The 26,086-nt window shown below is 42.2% G+C and overlaps 1 protein-coding gene across 2 annotated transcripts in view; it reads right to left on the reverse strand.

Annotated features, from left to right (window-relative positions):
* The window catches only part of PGM2 (phosphoglucomutase 2), a 147,809-nt gene that overhangs the window by 84,266 nt on the left and 37,457 nt on the right, over positions 1–26,086 (reverse strand). For both annotated transcript variants that reach the window (XM_058670221.1, XM_058670220.1), the window contains exon 3: positions 25,031–25,131. In XM_058670221.1, coding sequence (XP_058526204.1) covers positions 25,031–25,131 — 101 coding nt within the window. The remainder of the gene's footprint in view (positions 1–25,030; positions 25,132–26,086) is intronic.

Genomic DNA, 26,086 nt, shown 5'->3' on the forward strand with positions numbered 1-26,086 from the left:
ATGCCATGAAATATTACTCTTCAATTATTTTCAGCCCTTTACAAATTTACAATCCATTCTTAGCTTGCAGACTATGGGTGATTTACAAGCAGTCGTCCCCATTTGACGTGTAGGTTCTAGTGGGTTTGCCTTAGTTACACCACTGTTTCTATGTTTAATAAAAATTCAACTCTGTTCCTGTACAAATTTCAGCCCCTCTCCAACTAGTGGTGGGCACAGTGATCTAGTTCAACTAGTCTACGAAGGCTTTATAGTTCTGAAGGTGATTGCTTAGTTGTTCTTCCTATGTGTCACATTTATTCTTGTTGTATTGTGGGCTGGCTTGAAATGGACTCCTGAACTGCAATGAAGGTCACAAAAGAAGTTTATTTCCTATATGATGGCTGGTCAGCTCATTTCTGGGTGTGAGGGTCACTTTTATGAGTGCCAAACAATATGCCATATGGAATGTGATTACACACCCTCTGGAGCTTCTGTCGTTGCCATCTGTCTGTGACTTCCTGCATGGTTTCCTTGGCAGTAGGGGATTCATGTCACAAAAATGCTTCTATAAAGCAAGCTTTGTAAAATCTAATCCGAAACATTTATCTCTTAAGTTAGATGTATATTTTCAAGGCTTAGGTGAGAGAAACAAACATTAATATCGATCATTACAATTAGGGCACCAATGAAAATGACAAGAAGGATGATGGAAAGAAAGAAGTTTTACAGGAAGTGCAACACAGAGTTTATTCTGGTGAGAGTATGAGTGATGTAGACCCAAGAGACACAAGCCCAGTGATTTTTAAGGTATCTTGGGAAGTGTTCCAAAGTGATTAAATCCTAGTCAGAATTTATCTGTGCCACAACAGTGAATTTTCACTTAAAATCACACAGTGCAGTGTATATACAATGGCCTGGCCCCAAAAACTGGGTGTTAGATCAGTGGGCAGTGCATGTCTTCTAGGTCAATGAGTTCTTTTTCTTAGAACACAGTTACCAACTTTGTGAAAGAGAATAGGGAGAAAATAAGACACTGACTATTTTTAAGAAGGAAATTACCGAGAAAAAAGAAGGACTGTGTCAAAAACAAAATATTGTGCCAAGTTGCTCCAGGAGACTAATAAGAAACAGACCCTGTGTACACATCGCCCAAGTCAAGCTCTGCCTGGCCTCTCTCCCAGTAGTCTCGGTAGATGTCTCCCTTGAGTGAAGCCCATCCCTGGGCCAACACCCAGATCCCAGTACTGCCAATACTGAAGATCCCTCCACAAGTACATCTCTGGGATCTCCCAATTTAAGAACTCTGAGGGGCCCGGCAGCGTGGCCTAGTGGCTAAAGTCCTCACCTTGAAAGCCCCGGGATCCCATATGGGCGCCGGTTCTAATCCCGGCAGCTCCACTTCCCATCCAGCTCCCTGCTTGTGGCCTGGGAAAGCAGGAGAGGACGGCCCAATGCATTGGGACACTGCACCCGCATCGGCCAGTTGCGGCTCACTTGGGGAGTGAAACATCGGACGGAAGATCTTCCTCTCTGTCTCTCCTCCTCTGTGTATATCTGGCTGTAATAAAATGAATAAATCTTAAAAAAAAAAAAAAGAACTCTGAGATGATAGAACCTTGGCATTCTGCCTAAACAGTCCATTCAGTAGTGGGAACTGTATTTCTTCGTTTTGCTTTTATGTCAAACTGTCTAACACAACCCATTGCTTGTATTAGGAGTTAAGTAAATGTATGTGTACTTGAACTGAAATGTAATTGAAACTCTGCTAGTTTCTCAGTCCTAGCTCCATGCAATAACAATGATATTTTCACTCTACATGAAGCTGCTTATTGGTAGGCAAGACAATGAATTTTGGTAGATTGTCTTGGTGATTGATCATGAATGCAAAGTGCATATTTGCATTATGGACATGAACGAGATAATCAGAATAAAGCATTTTTAGATTTTGGGTTGAAAATACATTCTAGATTGCCCAGGATCACCAGATGTGAGCACAAGGGCTATGACCTCTGAATGAACAGATTTCAGTTTAAATCCTAGCTGTTTACCAACTAAAATTGTTTTTTCTTTTTTTAAAAAAAAAAAGACGGCTTATCATCTCAGATCTAATTTGGTTTCTGGGAAGCAAAACCAATAATCTCTGTCTGGTTACCTCAAAGAATTGATAGAAAAATTCAGCATGATTATGCAAATGATAGAAGTGCATAAATGAAAGCTCACAAATGCAAGTATCAGATCTGATCATTTATATACACATTTGTGGCCCACCAAGGGTAAAACACTGGAAAACAGATGTGAAAAAAGCAAGCAAATGAACAGCACCCATGTGTAGGAATGGTTTTCAACTTGTATGAACAAAATAACCAGGTGGAAGCCATGTTCAACATGCAGATTCCTGGATTCAACTCCCCACTTGCAACTCTTTCGTGGTGGGTCTGGGTCCACTACCATTCCAGTAAATTCTGTATCAAGTACCCCTAGACCAGATTTTGTGAATCGTAACTTATGATTTGGCAGAAAGAATAGAAAAGAAAATAAATAATAATTTTCTTATCACCTTTAGATCAGTGCCAAGGTCTGTGGTCGTTCGCTAAGGTGTATTCATAGGCTGCCAAGAAGCAGGAAAGTAGTGAGAGCAGAGGGTGCAACAGAGCTGCAATGGCCACGGTCTCCCCTTACTTCCAAGATTTTCCGTGCTTGACACTAATGACTGTAATCCTAGATTTCTTTCAAGGGTTGGCATATTTGATAGTGTCAAAATTATATACAAGCAATGACCTATGAGATGTAGAAGTTTATTTCTCTTACTTGACAATAGGGTCCTTGAGGTTGGCGCAATGGCTCAATTAGCTAATCCTCCACCTGTAACTGCAGCATCCCATATGGATTCTGGTTCGTGTTCCCACTACTCTACTTCCCATCCCTGATTGTGGCCTAGGAAAGCAGCAGAGAATGGCGCAAAGCCTTGAGACCCTGCATCTGCATGGGAGACCTCAAGGAGGAAGCTCCTGGCTCCTGATTTCAGATCAGCTCAACTTCAGCCATTGTGCCATTTGGGGAATAAACCAGTGGATCAAAGATTTTTCTCTTTATCTCTCATCTGTAAACCTGCCCATCCAATAAAAATAAATACATATTTAAAACAAAACAAAAAACCAGGGTCCCCCAATAAAAGTTTCCACCAAGTTGCTAGTAAGAGACTTTGTATTCACCATTCTGTAATGTCTGCATAGGACCTCAACCTCTCAGTTCAAGATGGCAGCTGCAGCACCAGCCGCTGCATTTTTCCAAGCAGCAAATAGAGACACAAAAGGACCAAGGGAGGATTTGCTTTCACTTAAGGAGGTTGGCTGAAAGTTGCCATGCCTTTCTGCTTATATCTCATCACCCCAAACTTAGTAATAGTGGCTCATTTAGCTTTAAGGAGGTGCGGAAATGTGGTTTTTTTTTTCTTTCCTGCAGTGTCATGCAGAGATAAAAATCAGCATTTTGATTAGTAAGAAGTAAGAGATGAATGACTAGGGAGGTAGGCAGCCAGCAAAGTCAGCCCCAGATGGGATTCTGCATTTGAGGCTCATTTCCTCGTGCCTGGGCTTCTGGCCGCAGTGACTCCAGCTGCTGCCTGATGTGGAAACACATGCAAAAATTGGCACAGCAGAGAAAAACTGGTGAGACCTGCACATAATGGGCAGATGATGATCATCTGGGATTGTCAGAGATAGAGTTTTCTAGATGTGTGGCGTGTCTAAGTGTCCTCTACCCTCTGAAGTTTATTTCCCTCCCAATTCCCGCATCCATATGAGACAGAGAAATAACTCTCTGAACAGCATCTAAATCCCAGATCAGAGACAAAATGGTCCTTAGAGATGTGGTTGGTAACTGGGCTGTTAAAGGCTTTTTGTTTTCATTTTTCTGAAATTGACATAACACCTGATGCAGTTGCTACTGTGCATGTGCACACGTGCGCACACGTGTGCAAACACACACACACACCCCCCAGGGGCTATTTCGCTCATCAGCTGATGTAGGTGAGTACTGTTGTATTTTGAAGTGAAAATCTCACGTTAAAAAAATCCATCAACTGTAACTTGAGGATTAATAAGAGTATTTGAATTATTCAAGCCTTTAATTTAAAATTTCCTATTGGTAATATGAATCATTAAAATTCCTCACATTGAATTTTTAATAGAACACACAAACTATGAATATCTTAGCTTTTGCCTCCAGCTCTTTCTGATTCACAAATCTCATTAACACCAGCAATCACCTCAAAACCCATCATTTTTCTCTACAGAAGTGTCATTCTTTCTTCTCTTCACCAAATTCAAGCACCTTCTATTTCTTCGGGGGCACCAAACAGGGCTGGGGTGAACCCATGCCAGTCACACTGATAGGTCTGGCTGCAAGGGGAACATCTGATGCCACTCCAGCCCTTGAGCTGCTGGATGACCGTCCCTGCCTCACAGCTCTGGTAGATCCATCAATCCTTTCTCCAGCCGGCTTCCCAGGTCCTGCACACTGTGCTCCTAACCCATCCCTCATCCCCTCACCCTTCTCACTGCACATCAGCTCCTGGCCTTCTTGCTGTTCTTGGAACAAGCCAATATTGCTCTTGTCTCAAGGTTTTTCAAACAGTGACTTTTCCAGGGGTTCTTTTCCCTGGTATTTATACAGCTTTCAACTCCTCTTCTCACCTGACTAACTTTACTGCTTAAATTTCATCCTTAACACTCACCACCAACCAGTCTACCTTCTCTGTAACTTATAGATTTATGTTTTTATTATTTGTGCCACCCACCATAAAATCCACAGTGCCAGGCTTTTTTTTTGTCTTTTTCTTTGACACCTCAGTTGCCAATGCTTAGAACCATCGTTGGCATATAGTAGATGCTAAACAAATATGTTAAATAACAAACCTGTTATTAGTTAAAACATTTCTGAAATTTTCTTGTGTAGCTGGCCTTTCAATCTGGAATTAAATATATGCAAGTATATTCAGGCATTGTTAGACTTTAAAAAACAACTGGAGCTTTTTAAGAAAATGTTGGTTTTATTCTTTACCGCCTTTGGAAGGCAGAGTGAGAGGTGAGACACACACAGGGAGATTTTCATCTACCTGTTCCTCCTCCAAATGCCTGTAAGAGCTAAGAGTAGACCAAGATCCCAGAGCGCCATGCACATCTCCTTCATGGTGGCAATGACCCAAGCACATAAACCATCACCTCTGATTCATAGGATAGGTTAACAGGGAGCTGGATTGGAAGTGGAGCATCTAGGACTGAAACTGGCACTGCAATGTGGGATTTGGGAGTCCAAAGCAAGTGGCTTAACCCACTGTACCTCAATAGCTGTTGTTTGGAGATGCTCTGAATGCCCAAATTGTGAGTATGTCCATGCATTTGTTTTGTTTAAGTTTAGCATATGCCAGATAACTCACATGGACTATCTCACTTAACCTTCCAAAATACTTTAAAGAAGGTGTTGTTCAATTTTGATAGAAGAGGAAACAGAGGCTTTGGCAAAAGTATGTACATGATCCAAGCTTACCAACTGGCAGGGAATAGGCTGGGATTGTGAGTCAGACAGCCTGACTGACTGAAAATTCTACATTCCACACATTTGTTTACATTAGTCATTACTGGGTGAGACTGAACCCTTGAAAAATAACTGGGCAATCGCCTCATTCTTTTCCTTAACATAGATCAGAGGTATGTGGGTGCTATGGTAAAGCTGGTTTCACATTGTCACTTCACATTTCATTAGCTACAGGGAGTGAGACAATGGTCACAGTACATTTTTAGTACAAATTTCCTTTTACCATCAGTGTCATTATTAAGAGGTAGAGACACAGGGAGAGGTGGGATAAGTGGAGGAAGACCTAAAGAGAGCCCACGAAGGAGAACACTCCCATCTGTTGGTTTGCTCCTACACTTGGTCTTAGTCCAAAGGCCAGAGAAGTGAATGGTTTGTTCCTCAAATACCCACATAGCAGTGGGGTTGGACTGGGTTGAAGCTGGCAGCTTGGAGCTCAAGCTGGTACTCCCACATGTGTGAGAGGAACCCAAGTAGTTGGGCCATAACCTGTTGCCTTCCAGGGCTACAGGAGCAGGAAAATGGAATTGGGAGTCAAGCTGGGACTCAAAGCCAGGTACCCTCTTTCTCTCTGTGTGTATTTACTTCTCTACCTTATTTTTAATTTTTGTGATAACATTCTTTCACTTTACCTCATAATCACAAGCTTAATCTTCCGCTAAACAAAAACTTTCACAAGTAGAAAATTGAAAGATCCCTGTTCCTCTTAAACCTCACTGGTGCAGGTTAGCTGAGCGTAGTTACCTGCTACTTTAAACCATGCCTATGGCAAGGTCTATAAATTAGTTGTTACCTGGATGCTATAGAATCAGTACAGAAATTGAGTCAGCTGCTAGAAATTTTTCAAACAGCTTCATACTTCATGACCTCCTAGCATGTGACTCATGATAACCAATGTGGTATTCAGTTTTGTATAGACTTATGTTTAGTGTGGCTACTCAAGTTAAGAGCTTGCACTATTTCCTCCATTGAGAAAGACCTGCTGTAAGAAAAAAAACACATCTGCTGAACTAAACCATGTCAGAACCATTTTGTGTATTATGTAATAATGAATGTGCTAGAAAGTTGAAGAAGGTCATAACCAACTATCAGTGAGTTCTGAGCTAGGATGGCTCCTGGGTGAAAATACAGTTGAGAATGTTTAAACTGTTAACTTTAGTGTTTCTGTAAGATAAGAAATGAGCTCCCTAAATTTTAAAAGATGCAGAAAAAGGACACCACAGTATCTTATTGTTTGAAAGGTTTGTGTTTTGAATATCTTAATACTACAGTATTAAAAGAGGAATGTCAGCAAAAATAAGAGTAAAAATAGAAGTTAAAAACTTGAAGTAATGTTGTTCCTATAAACTGTTAGGACAGTAACATTACCAGTGAAGTAGGTGATGAATGCATATTTCACAATTGTGAGAACTTATCACCAAACAGTTCATGGATTTGAAAGATCATCCTGAATTTTATTTTGTGCACATGGGAAATTCTTGGATTTGGTACCCATTTATTTTATCCAAGAACAGTTTAGACTTAGGTAAGAATTTACAAAAAACATAGCTAAAACTGACTCATGATGAAAGACTAAAGATAAATCATTTTGGATAATAATATTCTGAGCTTCACAAAGTTGCTCTAACTTTTCTATTCCATCATTATACCTCTGTGACACTAGTTTCCTCAGGATGTGAGTTATTAAAACAAAACCTGGAAGCAGTTTAGGCCTATCCTCTACAACTAGTGCCATCACGAACCAGCCTACCATAGCTACATTTACAAGCAAGCTTGGTTTTCATATTAAATACTTTAAGTGAGAGCATATAGATATCTATTCAAAATGTTCATGCTTTATGTATTGATCTCTGGCATAAGATATCATAATTTCCTTAATAAATTTTCAATTGTGATTATGAAAAAAACATGCTCGATAGCAATTCGCTATATTAAATAGATATGAGTATACTTCCCATGAATAATGCATCTAAGTTTCAGAATTCTTTTCTTCCCCCCACATTATCTCTCTACCTACATTTATTGAAATATAATTTATGCCTGTTGGTTTTAATAATAAAAAATAGGACAATTTTTATTGTCTTTTTTATTATGCTTCATTTTTATTGCATTCCCAATAGGATCCATTGTGACAAGCTGGAACTAAAACAAACAAGCAAAATACTTGTTCTATACTGTAGACTGTTTGGGAAACACTGACTTATAGGATACTCTATGTAGTCTTTTAAGTCCAACTATATTGACTATAACAGACTAAAAATTCTTATTTTTCATTTCAAAATTATTTTTATTTTGTTTGAAAGACAGACACAGAGAGATCTTTCATCTATTGGCTCACTCCTCTTATATCCATAACAGCTAGATTTGAGCCAGGCTGAAGACAGGAGCCAGGAGCTCAATGTAGATCTCCCGCAAGGCTGGCAGGGACTCAATTATCAGCTGTTACCTGCTGATTCCAGAATGCACATCAGTGGGAAGATGGAATAGGTATTAAGGCAGGAACTTGAACCGCACATTACCATACAAGATGTTGGTGTTCCAAGTGCTACCTAACTCGTTGTTCCAAACCTCCACCTTTTTCTTCATTTTTGAGCCAAGTCCAGGTTGCTATTTGAAAAGCAACATATGTGAAACTATGAAAAGCAGTTGCTCAGACAGTACTTTTCATGAATGAGTCAGTATTTAGGATTACAGGCTGCCATTCCCCACATATGGGATTCAAAAATGATTCCTTTCTGACCCTAGTTACTTCTGAGTCTTCAGGTGGATGAAAGCACCTGGTTTCCTTCACCAAGCATTGTGGCTGTTGGGGGTCACCCATTGTCACGTACATCAGTACTTCTTCCTAGTAGCCTTCCTGGTAGGAGTGTAATGGTATCTCCCTGTGCTTTTCCCTAAAAATACTTGATGATAATCTACAACTGGGGTATTCAACAAGCTATTCATTTCTTGTCTGCAGTAGGCAAAGCACTGAAATTCAAAGCAGATATTTGATTTAACCTATGTTATTGCTATAACAGACTGAGTAGTTAATAAGGAACACAAATTTAGGAGGATACTTCAAAAAAGTTTGTAAAATCAGCATGCATTTAAGCAGGTTAAGTTACCACTTGAGATACCCACTGCCTGAATCAGAGAGCTGTTTCAAGTCTTGATTCCTTCACTTCCAAACTAGCTGCCTGTCAATCTGCCTGCAAAGGCAGCAGATGAAGGGCCCAACCTTTTGGATGACTGTCACTCCCCTGGGAGACCCAGCTGGGGTTCTTGGCTCCTGGCTTCAGCCTGTTTCAGGCCTGGCTGTCATAGAGAGTGAACCAGTAGATGGAAGATCTCTCTTTCTCTTTACTAATGCCCACACACACACCCCTTTCTGCTACTCTGTATTTGAAATAAATAGATCAAGCTCTTAAAGTTGTGAGGAATGCACATTGTATTTTAATTCTGTTTCTCATGAACTTTGGGAAGAGACCTTGGATTTCTCATAGTTTTGTTGTCTGGGAGGTCAAGGTTCTGGTATTGGGGAAGACCCTTCTGCTGTGGAATAATCTGGTGGAGGACATTTACCTGCTGAGAGAGCAGACCTAGGAAGTTGGAAAAGGCCAAGAGGACCTCCCATAGCAGGGCTTATCCCATCCTATTCAGGAGGGTGCCACCCTTGTGGCCTGATCACCTCGTAAGGTACCCACCTTGCAATAACATCACAGTGGCAGTTACATTGTTTATACAAAACTATTTATTTATTTGAAAGGCAGAACAAGAGGAAGAGAGACAGATTTTCCAAATGCTGGTTTACTCTCCACCAGCTGGGAGAGTGACAGCTGGGGTTAGGCTAGGCGAAGCCGGGAGCCAAGAACTCCATGTGGGTTTTTCACATGGATGGCAGGGATCTAAGAGCTTGAGTCATTATCTACTGACTTCCCACATGCACTAGTAATGAGCAGGATTGAACAGAGCAGCTGGTACACAAACCAATATCTGGTCTAGATGTTGGTCTTGCAAACAGTGGTTTAACCTCCCGTGCTATAATGCTTGCCATGTAGGGAACAGTCACCTCATAGCAGCATCAAGTTTTTATAGTAATTTGATTAATGCATTTTATGTCTGTTGATTCTAGTGAAGTTTTGAGCTTTTAAAGCTTTTTGGGTCTTGCTTTGTATGCATTTAGTTTTATATTTTAATTCCCATATAAATACTCATTTTATTTTACCAATGAATCCTACCTTTGTATCTTTTGACAGCATCAGTCAGAAATTGAGGAGAAATTAAAAAATAAAAATGTCTGTGCACCACATTCATTATGAATATAAAGAGCAACTCTGAAGCTGCAATGCAGATACGCAGTGAAGTCATCTAAGGAGAGAGAATGGGGTTTGGGCCAGGAACCTGGAGAGCAAATATAAACATATTACAGAGGAATTGACTCTCCCCTAGGGTGGGGTAGATGGCTTCAGGAGCCCCAGGGAAGGGGAGCAGGCCATTCTTGGCAGTGTTGCCCTGGCTTGTCAGTGCTGGCCTGGGGTCAGGGAGCCTTTTGACAGCAGGCCCCGGCATATCCAGGCCCTTGCCACACAGTTTGGCACCATGCTCTCAAAGAGGCAGTCAACATTCTGATTAGCGCTTCTATGTGGTGATTAATTAGCCTTCAGTGGAGTTCTGTGGTTTCAGCTGCTGTAACAAAATGCCACAGACAGAACGATAGAAATGCGATCTTACAGTTCTCAAGGCAGAGGTCCAAAATCAGAGGGCCAGCAGATAGCAGAGGCAGGAAGTGGAGGGCACCTGCTCTCTGGCTTGTGGACAGCGAGTTGTTGCTGTGTCCTGGTAGGGAAGGAGAGCAAGTTCCCAAGGGCCCTAAATAATGGCACTAATCACACTCCTAGGGCCTCCACCCTCAGGACTGTGGCACCTCCTAAAAGGCCCCACTTCCTTATAGGAGATTAGCTTTCGACCTACGAATTTGAAAGGCCAGAGAGGACAAACAGATAGACTACAGTGTCTCTCAAATGTTCTAATGCCTATGACACCAACTCTCACTGAAACTAGTACAGTGGTAGCTCTGTTTCACACACCCCTTGGGCTGAGGAAACACTTACACATCTGTTCATCTGGTGTTACTGAATCAATAACTCTTGCTTTCTCTAGGTAATACCTTGACTGTGCCCTAGAAAGTGGTAACACTGTGTACTTACAATTTCAATGAGTTTATGAGTCATTGACTATGTTAATACAAAACAAAGACCATTTTTCTTCATTAAGCTTGTTTAAGCAAATGTAATTATTTTGATTGGGTACAAGAGGAAGATTGTACATTGTCCTTTCCTTCAGGAAAGGACATTGTGTGAGATCTTGGTACCTGGGTTATTCACCAGAGGTGGATGCTGCCCTGCTCCTAACTGCTAGGGAATTATTGCCTAAATACCGTTCCTTATCCCCTTGAATTTAGAGATCTGCTATGGGCCAAAAGCAGCCAGAGTGTGGACTCTACTTAATGCCTGGGTGAATCTCAATAACCTCACACACATGCAGGCAAAGCTTTGCTGGAGAAAGCTGTCCTGGGCCCATATGGAGGCCTATCAGTGCTGAGATGTATGAACACACCTGCAGGAACTTGTCCTTTTTCTACAGTAGAGAACCCAAAAACATCCCTCTGAGACAGGCCCAGGCTCATCTGCCCTCATATCCCTGGGTGGACAGAATGAGGAGAGATCAGCAGGTTTTCTCTGCCCACCAACCCTGCTTGAGAGGCCCGGCTTGGTCTCTGTTGTGTGTGGAGAGAGAAAGCTCAGTATGAGACACTGCAGGAGAGGGGCTTGTTGAGGTTGGCTAAGGCAGGTCAAGGGGGCATGCGGTAGCTTCACTGAGGAGCCAGTTAGTGGCTAGGGTACATCCAGGGTTTAACCAGTGCCACTGGCTGCTTCCCCCTCTCCCCATATAGAGAGCAAGCCAACAGCTCACAGCTAGCCCCAAGAGCTCAGAGTGTTAGTGCAAGTCACCCACCCATGGTACAGCACTCAGGGATAGAAAGGTTTTCTTTCAAAATGATGATTGTTTTCTTGCATAGTCTTTTGACTGACAGTGTTTGATTCCAGCAGCCATGCTCATTCAATATGACCCTTCTGTCCAGCTCCCCTCTAATTCCACCTCCTGCTTCCCTCCTCTACTCATGACAAATTAGGCATTGAGTTTCTTCCCCATGCATTGAAATTGTAACAACAAAGGTCTAATCCTAGTCCAGTTGATCTTTTGAAATAAAGAGCTATATATTTGGACACAAGCAACAAGAAGCCGATTAGTGTGGGTTGCCACACACACACACACACACACACACACACACTCACAGGAGCAAAGATGAGGAACATCATTCTGCAAGAAACTGGGATTTATAGGTGCTGTTCTGCTTCCATGGTTTTCTTCCTTCCATCAGTGGGTTGAGTAACCCTGGGGAGGGTTGGCAGGGGAGGAATCCTACACACTTGGACTGGGGAATTATGTACCTGATTATTTTAAAAAAGCCAACTATGTTGAAACACAATAATAAAGATATATCTTAAAATATGTATTTATGAACATACTGAATAAAAAAGCAGACTATAATTTGAAGTTGCAATAAGTATAAACATACTTTGATATAACTGTAACATGATATACAGTCATCTGGGATTTCTGTTAATGATAAGGTCTCAGCTATTGCTATTAACATCATTGGGATTTATTGCCTCCATAAATAATTTAAGGAAATGCCTAAATTCAGCTAGAGATTATTGATGAGTGACAATATACATTTTTCACATCTAAATACACAGAAAAGGCAACCAACACTCTTGTTTATCTGGGACTGAAAAGGTTTGAGACTCAGGACTTTCAAATATTTAAAAAATAATAACAAGACAGGAACGTTACAGGCAAGCCAGGTCCAGCTGGTGGTCTTATCAAAGATTCTCTGAATCCCGTCCAGAGATGATGGATTCATGGATCCTAGGTTATGAACTTCCAGCCTAAGAAAAGTCAGTACACCTTCATTTTTGGGTGGAAAATGAATGATAAGTTTGTTTGGTACAAAAAGTTTTTTGAAGTCCATGAAATTTTTCTGAACACTATAAATTTTTCATAAACTTTTAATGTTGGGTTTATAACTACAAAAGTTAAGGTGGGAAAATAAGTAATTTATTTACATCATCAAGGCTCCTAAATCCTAACTTTGTTTTTATTATGAAGAAAGTTTTTTGTTTCCTTTGTACCCCAAGATTTTTTTTTCCCTCAACACTTTCTATGTTGCTGGCATTAGCTTTGGCAACTTTCCTCAAATCCCATCAAGAGCTATTTATTGGGCCTGGCACGGTAGCCTAGCAGCTAAAGTCCTCGCTTTGAATGCACTGGGATCCCATATGGGTGCCAGCTCTAATCCCAGTGGTCCTGCTTCCCATCCAACTCCCTGCTTGTGGCCTGGAAAAGCAGTCTAGGATGGCACAAAGCCTTGGGACCCTGCACCGACGTGGGAGACCTGTTAGAGGCTCCCGGCTCCTGGTTTTGGATCAGCTCAGTTCCAGCCATTGCGGTCACTTGGGGAGTGAATCATCGCACAGAAAACTTCCAGACTTGGTTGTAATAGCAAAGCCCCATAGACTGTGTGACTTATCAACAACATAAAAATGTCTCAAAGTTCTGGAGGCTGCCAGGTAGCATGGCGGGTGCTAGTGAGGGCCCTCCGGGGGACCACAGATACCTTCTCATCTGGCTTCCTGCCCCTTTTGGTAATTGCCTTCAAGAGGGCCTCCACTTCTCATCTAATCACGTTCCCAATTTCCCACATCCAAATATCATCATATTAGGATTTTAACTTACGAATGTTGGAGAGAAATAAACGGTCCACGGCATGGATTGGGGGCAGACCAGGCTGAACCCGTTCACATCACCCGCTGGTGAGTCCGAGCGCCAGAACAGAGTGTGGGTCGACCCAGGTTCGGTTGAGACACATACTAGTACACAATAAGGAATGCCAAGGTGAGATGAGCCGTACCAGATGTGGCTGCAGTGCCCAAACAGCACATGTGATAATCAGGGGGAGGAGGCAAAGCTGACAGGGGAACGTGGACTCCCCTGCTGGACAACTACTTCCATTGGAAAGCGTGAGTCAGGATGGGGGCAGATCAGAATAGGCAGGGCTGTTACACCTGTGGGCCTCATGTGGACTAGATAAGGGAAGGGCCACGGTGGGCTGACTTCCGACTGGTGCAAGCAAAAACTAGAGTGGGTGAGGGTTGGTTGGGCTAGCCGCAGTACTAGCTGGCAGAGGCTGGCACTTGTAGCTAATTCTGTCAAGTCAAATGCCAGAACTACCTGGAGAGTGCATAATCTGGGAGTGAGTGTGGCCTAGAAGGGAAATAGTGGGCACCTCCCTCGGGGCTACCACTCTCATTGGACAGCACGAACACCAGGACAGGGGCAGGGGTGGCTGTACAGAAGGGCACCTGCCAGTAGGTATGTGGGCTGTATAGTAGGTTGGTTGGGTTGAGCTGGGCTTCAATGCCCATTGACATGTGCGAGAGCTAAACAGGATGTGGGACAGACTTCACAAGCCTGCGGTGCATACTGGCAAGCATGGGAACCAGGGTAGGGGGCAAAACTGGCGGGGGTTATGGGGAGTCGTCCCAACTAGGCTGCAGCTCCAACCGGTTTGCGTGAGGACCGAGTATGAAGTAGGCAGGATTGAACTGGACTACAACACCCGCTGGTTCACGAGGAAGACAGGGCTGGAAACAGAACGAACCCAGCAATCCCAACGACCAGCATGAGCATAAGCTGATTGGTGTGACGGACGGTGTCGGACTCTGTACTATCAAACTCGCGCAAGAATCAGCCTGGGATCATCTCAGATGAAGTTTCTTTGGAGATCCCTCCAACTGAACTGCTGATCTTAGAACCCCAACCATGAAGAGACTGTCAGCCAGTGGATTCTGAATAGGGTTCATTGCGATTGGAACTGCGAGACTGGCAGCAATCCAGAACTGATGAACTATCAAAACTGTATGAGCAGGACCCTCAGAGCGCACCTCCCGTTGGGGATCTGGGATGGGTGGGAGGTTGGGTGGGGCTTTTCCCTTTGTTTTTTTCCCTCACCCCAGATACAGGGTAAAATGAAATTGATGTGGAAACAATGGTATTACCCACTTTCACCCTGTAGCCCTTGACCGTTTGTTCCCTAATCAACTAAGTAAGATTATTAAAAAATAATTTAAAAAAAAGAAACAAACGGTCCATTCAAAAGGAGCATTTATTGAGATAGTGTCTCAAATTAGAACTTTGGCCAAGTTGAAGAGACTCTCAGAGAAAAGAAGACCCAGAGAGCAATGCCAGGTACCCATGTACTTGCTGACAGATTTGGAATCCAGATCCTAAATTTTGTTTTAAACATTTACGTCAATGATAAAAATAGTTAGCATTACTAATAGAAAAAAAATAACTTGTAGTAATTAGATTTTAAAAAAGAAATTAGAGGAGAAACCATTAGCATCCCTTCAAGTTGATATCTAGAGTATTCTAGGAAAGCATTGCAAAATTAAAGTAAGATTTCAATGGAAGCTTTAAAAAATTATTTTTGTACATAGCACAAACTAGTGGCTCCGTAAGATAGATTTTCCTTTAAATCTTCATGTTTCTATTATTTTTTTAGATTTAAAAGCTACAGAAAGAGAGAGAGAGAAAAGACAGAGTTCCCAGCCTCTGGTTAATTTTCCAAATGCCTGTGGCCAGGAGTGACCTGAGCTGAAGCTAGGAGCTGAAACCCCAATACAGTCTTCCACATGGATGGCAGAGGTGAAACCACTGGAGCCATCACTGCTGCATCTGAGAGTCTACACTGGCAGAAAGCTCAGACAGAAGAGGAGAGGGGATCTGAACTTCTTACTCTGTCAGATATAGGATGTACAAACTAAATCCAGACAGGTGCATCATGTACTACTACTACTTGAAGCTGTGGAGTCTTTGGCAAATGACTTCAAATAGATTCAGAATGTTGAGAGAGAAAGAGAGATAGCAGAAGAAAGAGAGAGAAAGAATATTTTATCTGAGACACCAACAAAAGCTCAGTTAGCAGTCTGGCTGGATCATTGTAAAACCTGATACAAAGAAAGCAACTTCAGAAAACTGCATGAATAGGTAACCTATCCACTGGTTCAGATTATGAAGAACAACAGAGACATTTCTTGGTGGGTGAGCATCTGTTATCCTTGCAAACATTTAGAATTCACAAGAGAGATGTCCAAGAGAATATAGAACTCCATCTTTTTCTGTTGTTAATAATGCAATTCTACAACTAGGTTAGATTGTTTTTTTAATGAAGTTCATTTTCACTCACAGGTTCATTTTCGATGCAGGCTCTAGGGCTCACATCTGGGAACGCCTTCTTGTTGGCAGTCTGAGGCGGCACAGGGCATCACATGGCCAGAGGCAGGGAGTCTGTGTGTCCTGATCTCTCCTTCTCACCTTACACAGCCACCAGCATCCAGGCGCCACCTTGTTAACCTACTTAATCCTCAATGCCTCTTAAAGGCTCTGCCTCTAAACAGCACAAGTTTTGGACCTCATCATGCCTCACTGTGGGGATCAACCTTAAACAGGAGTTTTGGAGGCATCAAATAATTTTCAAGTCATAACACCCTTCTTGCTCATTTTATTTTAAGGTAGAGTGCCAGAAGGAGAGAGGGAGTCAGTCTTCCGTCTGTTGGTTCACTGCACAAATGGCAGCGACAAATCCGATCAGGCTAAACCAGGAGTCAGGAACTGCCTCTTAGTCTCCCACTTGGGTGGGAGAGGTCCAAATACTTGAACAAGCTTCCTCTGCCTTCCCAGGTGCATGAGAAGGAAGCTGGATTGGAAGTGGAGCAGCTGAGACTCAAACTGGCACTCATACATGGGATGCTGGCTTTGCAAACAGTCGACAACTCTCACTCCCTTCTCTTGCTAAAGAGATTTTCCATTGCTTCCCAGAAAGCTTAGGAGCTTCAGCATCAGAGCTGGGTGAACATGGCTTTTTTTTTTTTTTTTAAGATTTATTTTAACTTTTTTATTAGAAAGTCAGAAGAAGAAGTGAGAGAGGAAAATCTTCTTTTAATTCACTCCCTGAGCAGCCACCATGGCTGGAACTGAGCCAATCCGAAGCAGGAGCCTGGAGCCTCTTCCAGGTCTCTCATGCAGGTATATAGTCCCAAGGCTTTGGGCTGTCCTGGCCACAAGCGGGGAGCTGGATGGCACGCAGGACCGCCGGAATTAGAACCAGTGCCCATATGGGATGCCAGTGCATGCAAGGCGAGGACTTTAGCTGCTAGGCTATCACGCTGGGCCCTCAACATGGCTTTTAACCCTGCTACAGTAACTTTTTGGAGCTGCCATCCACAATCAATTCTTCAGTCTTGTAAGTTTAACTTTTCTTATTTTTATAGCACCACCTTTCTGACAACACGATTCTCAGGGTTAGGAGATGCGTGTAGAACATGGGTACAGCCTAAATGCTGCTCTAAGTATTTAGTGCTGAGCTACAGATCACTTCAGACTTTGTGATACCAAAGAACTGCCTTTTAATTAGGCTCATGAATTATGTGGATTAGGATTTCATAAGCAGCATGGCAGGAATTCTCTCTGCAATGATGAGTGTGTTAGCTGGAGGGACTGGAATGATTGTGACCTGGAAGAGCTGGGCCTGGAGGATCTACTTCCAATACTGTTTCTGTATGTATGCACCTGCTGCCTGGGTTAGGCTGGCCTGAACTGTCTAGAGAGTGGGCTCAGCAAGGATCACATGCAGGTTTTCTATATAATTTGGGCTTCCCTGGGGTATAACAACTCAAACTGGCAGCTTAGTTATCAAAAGCTACCATGGAAGTTTTATTTTTTGTTTTCATTTTTTAAAAATTTAATTAATTTTATTAGAAAGGCAGATTTGCAGAGAGAAGGAGAAAAGGAGAGAAAGATTTGTCATTCGCTGGTTTACTCTTCAAGTGGCCACAATGGCCACAGCTGAGCTGATCTGAAGCCAGGAGCTTCTTCCGGGTCTCCCACGTGGGTGCAGAGTCCCAAGGCTTTGGGCTGTCGTTGACTGCTTTCCCAGGCCACGAGCAGGGAAGTGGATTAGCTGGGGTACAAACTGACCACCCTTATCGGATTCTGGTGCTTGCAAGGCGAGGATTTAGCCACTGAACTATCATGTTGGGCCCTATCATGGAAGTTTAAACATAGCTTCCATGTTCTTGGTATTCCTTCTATTAAGAAGTCTTTGAAGGAATGCAAGAAGATTATAACCTCCCCGCCTCCCCTAAGTCTACAGTGACTGAGAAATACAGTAGTAGAAGGAGTGATGAAGTAACAGAATTCCTTGAGATGGACAGTGTACGAATTGGAGATTTGAAGATTCTAGGTCTTGGGTCCTTAATAACTCTCAGTTCTTAGTGATTCTTGGGTAGGTCTGTTCCAGCCCTCTCCCTGCTTTCTCTCGTCATATCGTTTAGCCTCTGCCCCCTGGGGCAGATTTTCCTCTTGCTCTGGCCAGGAAGAATTCTGGCAAAACTCCACTCCTGCCCCAGCCGGCTTTGACTTCCTAACAGCTTCTTAGCTGCTGGTTTGGCTCCTTCTCTATCTGCAGATCAGGCCGTCTGTTTTTGTCTAAGGCCACAATAATGGGAGGCTAGGAAGCACAGCTGAGCTATAGGGATTTGTGTACAAATACAAGCGCATATTGATGGAATCAAAAGTTGCTCAGCATTTACTCTGAGTCTCCACCAAAGAAAGTCACACATTTATTTCTTAAAGCAAAAACAACTTTGAAGACACTGAAGACTTCATATTAAAAGTAGAGTGCTGAGCCTAGTACGATAGCCTAGTGGCTAAATCATTACCTTGTATCCGCAGAGGTCCCATATGGGCACAGTTTTGTGTCCTGGCTGCTCTACTTTGTGACCAGCTCCCTGCCTGTGGCCTGGGAAAGCAGCTGAGGATATCCCAAAGCCTTGGGACCCTGCAGCCTGTGTGGGAGACCTGGAAGAATCTCCTGGTTCCTGGCTTCAGATTGGCTCAGTTCTGGCAGTTGTGGACATTTGGGGAGAGAAACAGTGGGCAGAAGGTCTTTCTCTCTATGTCTCCTTATGTCTGTAAATCTGCCTTTCTGATAAAAATATAAAATAAATTTTTTAAAAAGTAGAGTGGTATAATTTTACATGTGCATGCTCTCATAATTCTTTTAAGGAGAATACCCTTCATTCTTACTTTTCTTCCTCCTGACAGGCATCATAAGCTTATACTACTAGCTGCTTAACCATGTGAGGGTATTCTCGCTATGTATGGTTTATTAAAGATCCATAGCTTCAGAGGTTTAAGGTATTTCCCTTTCTGTCTGCAGAGCTCAGTGAAAACGGAGGGAAACAGGAATGTGGCCAAGTTCATGGACATTTGACACTGCTGCCTCCTGATCAGTTTAGATACTTCTGGCCTGCCCTGGTTCTTTTTCAGGTGACTGCTGTTTATCAGCAGACAGAACAGGTGAGTCTTGCAAACTATCAGCACACCTGAGGACAAACTCAGCCTTGTGTAACCTAGAACTTGTCCTCTGACTAATCTGGCAGCAGGGAGCCTGGGCGCTTCTCTCTTTGCTTTGCTTTGCTGTGTTCTCTTGGCAGGCCTTGATTTTACTTCTTTGCAGGTCACACGCCTGCACTCTGAGTCAGTGTCTTTACTTAGTAATTTTTTTTAAAAGATTTATTTATTATTACAAATTTTAATTTTATTTTTAAGATTTATTTGAAACACAGTGAGACAGAGAGAGAGAATCTTCTATCCATTGATTCACTTCTCAAATACCCACAATAGCAGCCCTGTGCCAGGCCTAAAGCAAGGAGACAGGAGTTCCATCCAGGTCTCCCACAAGAATCCGCATATTTGGGCAATCATCTGCTGCTTCAACGGTACATAAATAGGGCTCTGAAGCTGAAACAGGCAAGGGCATCCAGGACTTGAATCAGGTGCTCCAAAATAGGATGTAGTCTTCTCGAGTGGCGGATCAACGCCTGCATTACAAAGCCCAACTCATGGTTTTGTTATTTTTATGACAATTATGCTTGAGCTCCATGAATTCTGCTCTTTCAGTCCTTTTTAGGCCCTTCTTCCACATAAACATTTTAGTCTAAGAGCTGTTTGGGAATTCCCCTGGAAAGGAATCACTGAATCATACTGAAACCATTTTTGAAACTTCTCCCTAAGCTAGGTATGCAAGGAGAGCTAATACACTCAAGACCAAAGTTGATTACCACTCAGCTAAGCACGGGAATTGGCTGAGGACAAAAGCTGAATGGCTTGGAGAGTTTGAGTGGTTGTGTTTGTTGGGATAGGAATGAGGATTGAGAGGCAGTCAGCAAAGGGAGTAGAAGTTTGTGTGGGAGGACACAGATGAGACAAACTAGAGATAGTTAATGTCAGTACGATTAAGCCAAGCTGGATGAAGTGTGATGCAACTTTCTCTTTGGTCTCCCTATAAAATCTATAGTTAGGTTTTTAAACAAAATCAAATTTCTGCCTTAGAATAGTTCTAGCTTTACAGAAAAGTTGTGCAAATATAGAGTTCCCATGTACTCTAGTCCCTACCCAGCCTCCCCTATTATTAGTATCCAATGATTTTTTTTTTAGATTTTTTTTTTTTCCCTTTCCTTTCAACTCTGTTGATTATTCTCTCTGCCTGCACCTTCCTCTCTCAGCGCTAGCCTCAGCCTACAGGCATGAAGTTTCTTCCACTCTTTTTTTTTTTTTAAGATTTATTCATTTTATTACAGTCAGATATACACAGAGGAGGAGAGACAGAGAGGAAGATCTTCCATCCGATGATTCATTCCCCAAGTGAGCCGCAACCGGCCGATGCGCGCCGATCCGAAGCCGGGAACCTGGAACCTCTTCCGGGTCTCCCACGCGGGTGCAGTGTCCCAATGCATTGGGCCGTCCTCAACTGCTTTCCCAGGCCACAAGCAGGGAGCTGGATGGGAAGTGGAGCAGCCGGGATTAGAACCGGCGCCCATATGGAATCCCGGGGCTTTCAAGGCGAGGACTTTAGCCGCTAGGCCACACCGCCGGGCATACTAAGTGTATGCTTCATTTCGATTTCTTTAATTGCTATCTTTAATTACTGGAGAATCCCATCCAGATACCCCATTACATGCGTTTGTCATGTATTAAACAGCTCCAACTCCACTAATGAATATAGGAGCACTGCTGCTTGGTGACACTGCTTCTGGGTCCTCAGCCAACAGAGCAAGATTTCCATTAGGATGCTCACTTCTGCATCAAATATAGGTGCAAATATTTCTACATATAGAGAGCTATCTTCCTTGTTGATGCTCATCTCCTTCCAAACTCATGATGAAACTTAATGGCCACTGAGACAGTATTAAGAGGCGGGGCCTTTGAGAGGTGATTAAGCCATGAAGACTCTATATTCATCAGTGGAGTTGGAGCTGTTTAATACAGCAAGTTCAGCATTTGTCTTTGCTGCCCATCTTGCTTGGTTTGAACATGTCTCCTACACGTCCATGTATTAGAAACTTAATCTTCAAATTAATATATGCTAATGTCACTTGGATGCAGGCTGCTAAAGGGTAATCATATTAGATGAGATTATGATTGTTAGACCTTACTGATTGCATTACTGACAGAGGCCTGAATTAACACACTTTCTCTGCTTCACCATTTGATACCCTTCACAACCATGGGACATGGTACAGAGTCTCCTCCAGGAAGAAGGACTTGCTAGATGTGGCTATCCCATTTCAAGCCTGTCATCCTTCAGATCCCTGAGCCAAATTAACTTTTGATCTTTATAAATTACTCAGTATGTGGTATTCAGCTATAGTAACAGAAAATGGATCAAGAATAGTACCTCATCTGTTTTAAGATTGCTTATCCATTCGGGTACCCTTGTGTTGTTTTTCCAGTGCAGCTTGAGGACAAAACTCAGGAAGTGATAGAACAGAAAGAAACCCTGCCTACCTAGGGGGAAATAGAGACCTTTGCCAGGGACCAGTTTGGAGTCATTATCCTAGGCTGTTTTCCCAAGTTCTCTCTGCACATTTTTCTATCCCATGAACTCTTGATGGGAAAACTGGGGTGGTTGCTGTGGCTGGGCAGCTGTTGCAATTTCATCACAAAAGGGATGTTGTTTGATGGGTATTCTGTTGTCTGGAGCAAGATGACCCACTTTAGCATGCTAAGAGAATTTATTTATTTGTTTGTTTGTTTTTCTTTGTTTATGGGAGAGAAAAAGAGTAAGAGAAAGAGAGAGAGAGAGAGAGAGAGAGAGAGAGAGAGAGAGAGAAGCCCCCATCCACTGGTTCATTTCTCAAATGCCTTCTATGAGTAGGGCCAGGATGAAGGCAGGAGCCAGGAATTCAACGCAGCACTTCTACCTTGATGGCATTGAACTACTTGAACTATTGCTACTGCTTCCCAGTGTGCACATTTTCAGGAAGCTGGAATGTGAAACAAAGCTTGGACTCAAATCCAGGCATTCTGGTACAGGGTGGGAATCCCAACTGCAGTAGTAGTCCTGGTGCCAAATGCCCATCCCTTGTTAGTATATAATTGAGCTTTCCTTGCTGATAAAGACCCCAGTGCATCATTCAGTTCCTGTGTTTCAATTACAATAAAGTCTGAAACTGTGCTTCTTCCAGGGATTTGTGTGGACTCAACAAAGATCAGCTCAGGTAGGACTGGATCATGGGTTCTTTTTCCACTCAGACATTTAGTGGAACATTTGTTTAGCCTGAGAGGCAAGGTTAGTAGGTGATACTAGAATGCATCAGACACAGATTCCCCTTGTCCACCCCACCCCAACCCCACTACCAAGAGTGCAGTTTCTCTCTCTTTTTAAAAAAGATTTATTTATTATGTTTATTGGAAAGGCAGCTGTATAGAGAGGAGGAGAGACAGAGAGAAAGATCTTCCGTCTGATGATTCACTCCCCAAGTGGCTGCAATGGTCAGAGCTAGCCCAACTGAAGCCAGGAGCCTCTTCCAGGTCTCCCATGTGGGTGTAGGGTCCCAAGGTTTTAGGCCTTCCTTCACTGCTTTCCCAGGTGACAAAGCAGGGAGCTGGATGGGAAGTGGGACCTCTGGGATTAGAACCAGTGCCCAGAGATGATCTCCCCAAGAAACCGTTGAATGTATCTGGACAATTAGATGCTGGACTCTTTGCTTGGTATATGCTTGCAATGATTCTCAACTGAATTTGATTTGTAATACTTCAACAAGGTGGAGGAATCCACCATGGGGGGATGGGAGGGGGAAGGATTTGGGGAATCCCAGAGCCTATGAAACTGTGTCACATGATACAATGTAATTAATAATAAATTTTTTAAGAATGCGGGCCCGGCGGCGTGGCCTAGCGGCTAAAGTCCTCGCCTTGAAAGCCCCGGGATCCCATATGGGCACCGGTTCTAATCCCGGCAGCTCCACTTCCCATCCAGCTCCCTGCTTGTGGCCTGGGAAAGCAGGAGAGGACGGCCCAATGCTTTGGGACCCTGCACCCGCGTGGGAGACCTGGAGGAGGTTCCTGGTCCCGGCATCGGTTTGGCGCGTACCGGCCCGTTGCGGCTCACTTGGGGAGTGAAACATCGGATGGAAGATCTTCCTCTCTGTCTCCTCCTCTCTGTATATCCGGCTTTTCAGTAATAATAAAATCTTTAAAAAAAAAAAAAAAAAAAAAAAGAATGCAAAAAAAACAGTGCCCATATGGGATCCCTGCGAATTAAGGCGAGGAGTGCAGTTTCTCTTACAGAACACACACTGCAGTGGGTTATTCTCTTAAGCAACACAGTGGCATGGCATCGAGGCAGAGGGCAGGGATTCTGAACCGTGGTTCTGCTTATTAACAGCAATGTGACACTGGCACATTCTGTGCCTCTGTTTCCTTGCTTGTAAGTAGAAATAATTACAGTTCCATATCATGGGATTTTTGAGACTGTCAAATAAATTTGTCCATGTAAAGTGTTGAGAACATGATTGCTATACTATACATTATCACTACAACTATAGTTGGCTTAGAATACACACCAAAAACACGTTTACAATTGTTATTATCACATAGAATGAGGGATCTTCAAAAAGTTTAACTGCTTTTTCAAACTGTTCTTACAGGAAATTTTTGAAGAAGTTGTTCCATATTTATTATGCACCAGGCTAAGTGCTTTACATCCATTATATAATTCAATGATGACACAACTTAAATGAGGTGGAGACCAACATTATTTTCAGTTTGGAGGAAGGTGAACAGAGGATTAGAGAGTTAAATTACTTGTCCAAGGGCACAGGATGTGGCAGAGCCAGGCAGTTGATTCCAGAATCCTAGCCCTCTACTATTCTATGCAAGTACAGATTGGGGTTTCATGGATGCCCAACTCTTTGCTGCTGACATTTCTGTCAGTAAATGTCAATGGAAAGTTGTCACACAACCCTAGTTTAATTGCCATCTAAATAAGAACAATCTGAGATATCACTGGTTTTATGATCTTGGAGTTCAATTGCTAAAAAGTAAGTATGTGTTTACTAGTTTATACTTGACAAAATTGTAAAACATAATAGCATTATAGAACTTCTAAATACATTCTATGAGTATGGTATGATAATTTTTTTACATATTGTAATGTTTATCATCATCACAACAAATCTATAAGATAAGAACTTTATTTTTATTTTATGGATTAGGAAACAGAAGTCAATAAAAATCAAATACTTTGCCTAGATCCCATAGCAGCAGGTTCAGAAGCTGATCAAAGCTGTGTAACTACAAAGGCCATGCTCTTAATACCATACCCTGATGATCTGAGGTCAGAGGGTTCAAGATGGATGGAGGACCTTGCAGGAAGGAAGCCATGACATGAACACCCAGGCAGTACAGTATGAAAAACAACAACAGAATGTGTTTTTGTTTCACTGAATGTATAATGGGAGAAAATTACAGGAATCCAAAAGTTAATTCAAAACTCTACGCTGACATCAGTAGATTTTAGTATAAATATATGAGGAATCTTTAACCCATTCAAAGAAAGTGCACATTACGAAAAAAACTGTGTATAGCTTAATATGTTTTTGCTTGAAAATAAGCTCATACTAAATAATACTCTGTCTCAATAGGATCTAGTTTAAAGCACTAAGAAAAAAAAGGCATTAGTTTGAAAAGGGCCTCTGCTAAAATTGAAGTGGAAAAATCAAATCAATAATGCTGTTTGGGTGAAGAATGGGGAAGTCACTGATACTTTGCAAAAATGTTTACAGGACAATGCCTCCCAGAAATCAGTAGTTTGCACATGGAAAACTCCCTTTAAGAGGCGTGAGATCAGTACTAGCTGTTCTGCTCTTCTGATACAAGTGCCTGCCAATGAGCTGTGAAAGCAGTGAAAAATGGCCCAACTACATGGGCTCGTGCAACTCACAAGAGAGATGAGGATGGAGTTCCAGCCACCTGCTTCATCCTGACCCAGCATGGCTGTGGCTATTTGAGAAGTGAACCAGAAGTTTGAAGATCTCTCTGTCACTTTAGAAAAAAAAAGAAAGAAATGAGATAATGTTAGAAATGGGACCTGCAGTGGCAAATCATCAACATCAATTTGCAAGAAAATATATTTTGTTCCTGTTCCAAGTGAAGAGGACTGTTAACTACAGAAACTATAGGGAATGTCATACAGATACTCTCAATTGGTTTGACATGCAAAATTCACAAGGAAAAGCCATTGGCGAAAATAATGGTTACTAAGAAGTGGATGTGGTCTAATGAAAGCAAAAACGAAAGTCACAACAACTTTCTTTTTCTTGAATGCTCAAAGCATTTTGCTTGTGGACTTTCTGAAGGACCAATGAATAATAGTATGTTCTTATAAGAACAGTGTTTTCAGAAAACACTTATAAGAAGAGTGTTTTGAGAAAAAATGCCTCAGAAAGCTTAAACAGAGTCCTTCTCCATTACACAGCTACTGTGTTTCTTTCAAAAGCTTCAATGGAAAGTCATAAGGCACCCATCCTATAGTCCTAAGCTTAAAACACAGTTAATAATGTAAAAAGTTCTTCAATTAATAATGCAAAGACTACATTAACACCATTAAATATCCAGAAACTTTTATTTCCTAATATGGAATAAATGGCTGGTGTCATCACTTACAATGGTATATTAAACTTGATGTAAGCTATGTTGAGAAACAAACTTTTTTAAAAAAAAAAAGATTTATTTATTTTTATTGGAAAGGCAGATATACAGAGAGGAGGAGCGATAGAGAGGAAGATCTTCTGTCTGATGGTTCACTCCCTAAGCGGCTGCATGGCTGGAGATGAGCCAATCTGAAGCCAGGAGCCAGGAACCTCTTCCCGAGAAACAAACTTTTTAATTTTTATTGCATGATTTCATTTTTCCACAAACTTTGTAATATTCTCTTACATAGCAAGTATATGTGTGTTTTGAGGCATACATAAATACATATGCATATCATCCCCCAACT

The sequence above is a fragment of the Ochotona princeps genome, chromosome 11 (genome assembly GCF_030435755.1).
Source record: "Ochotona princeps isolate mOchPri1 chromosome 11, mOchPri1.hap1, whole genome shotgun sequence".
Lineage (NCBI taxonomy): Eukaryota > Metazoa > Chordata > Mammalia > Lagomorpha > Ochotonidae > Ochotona > Ochotona princeps.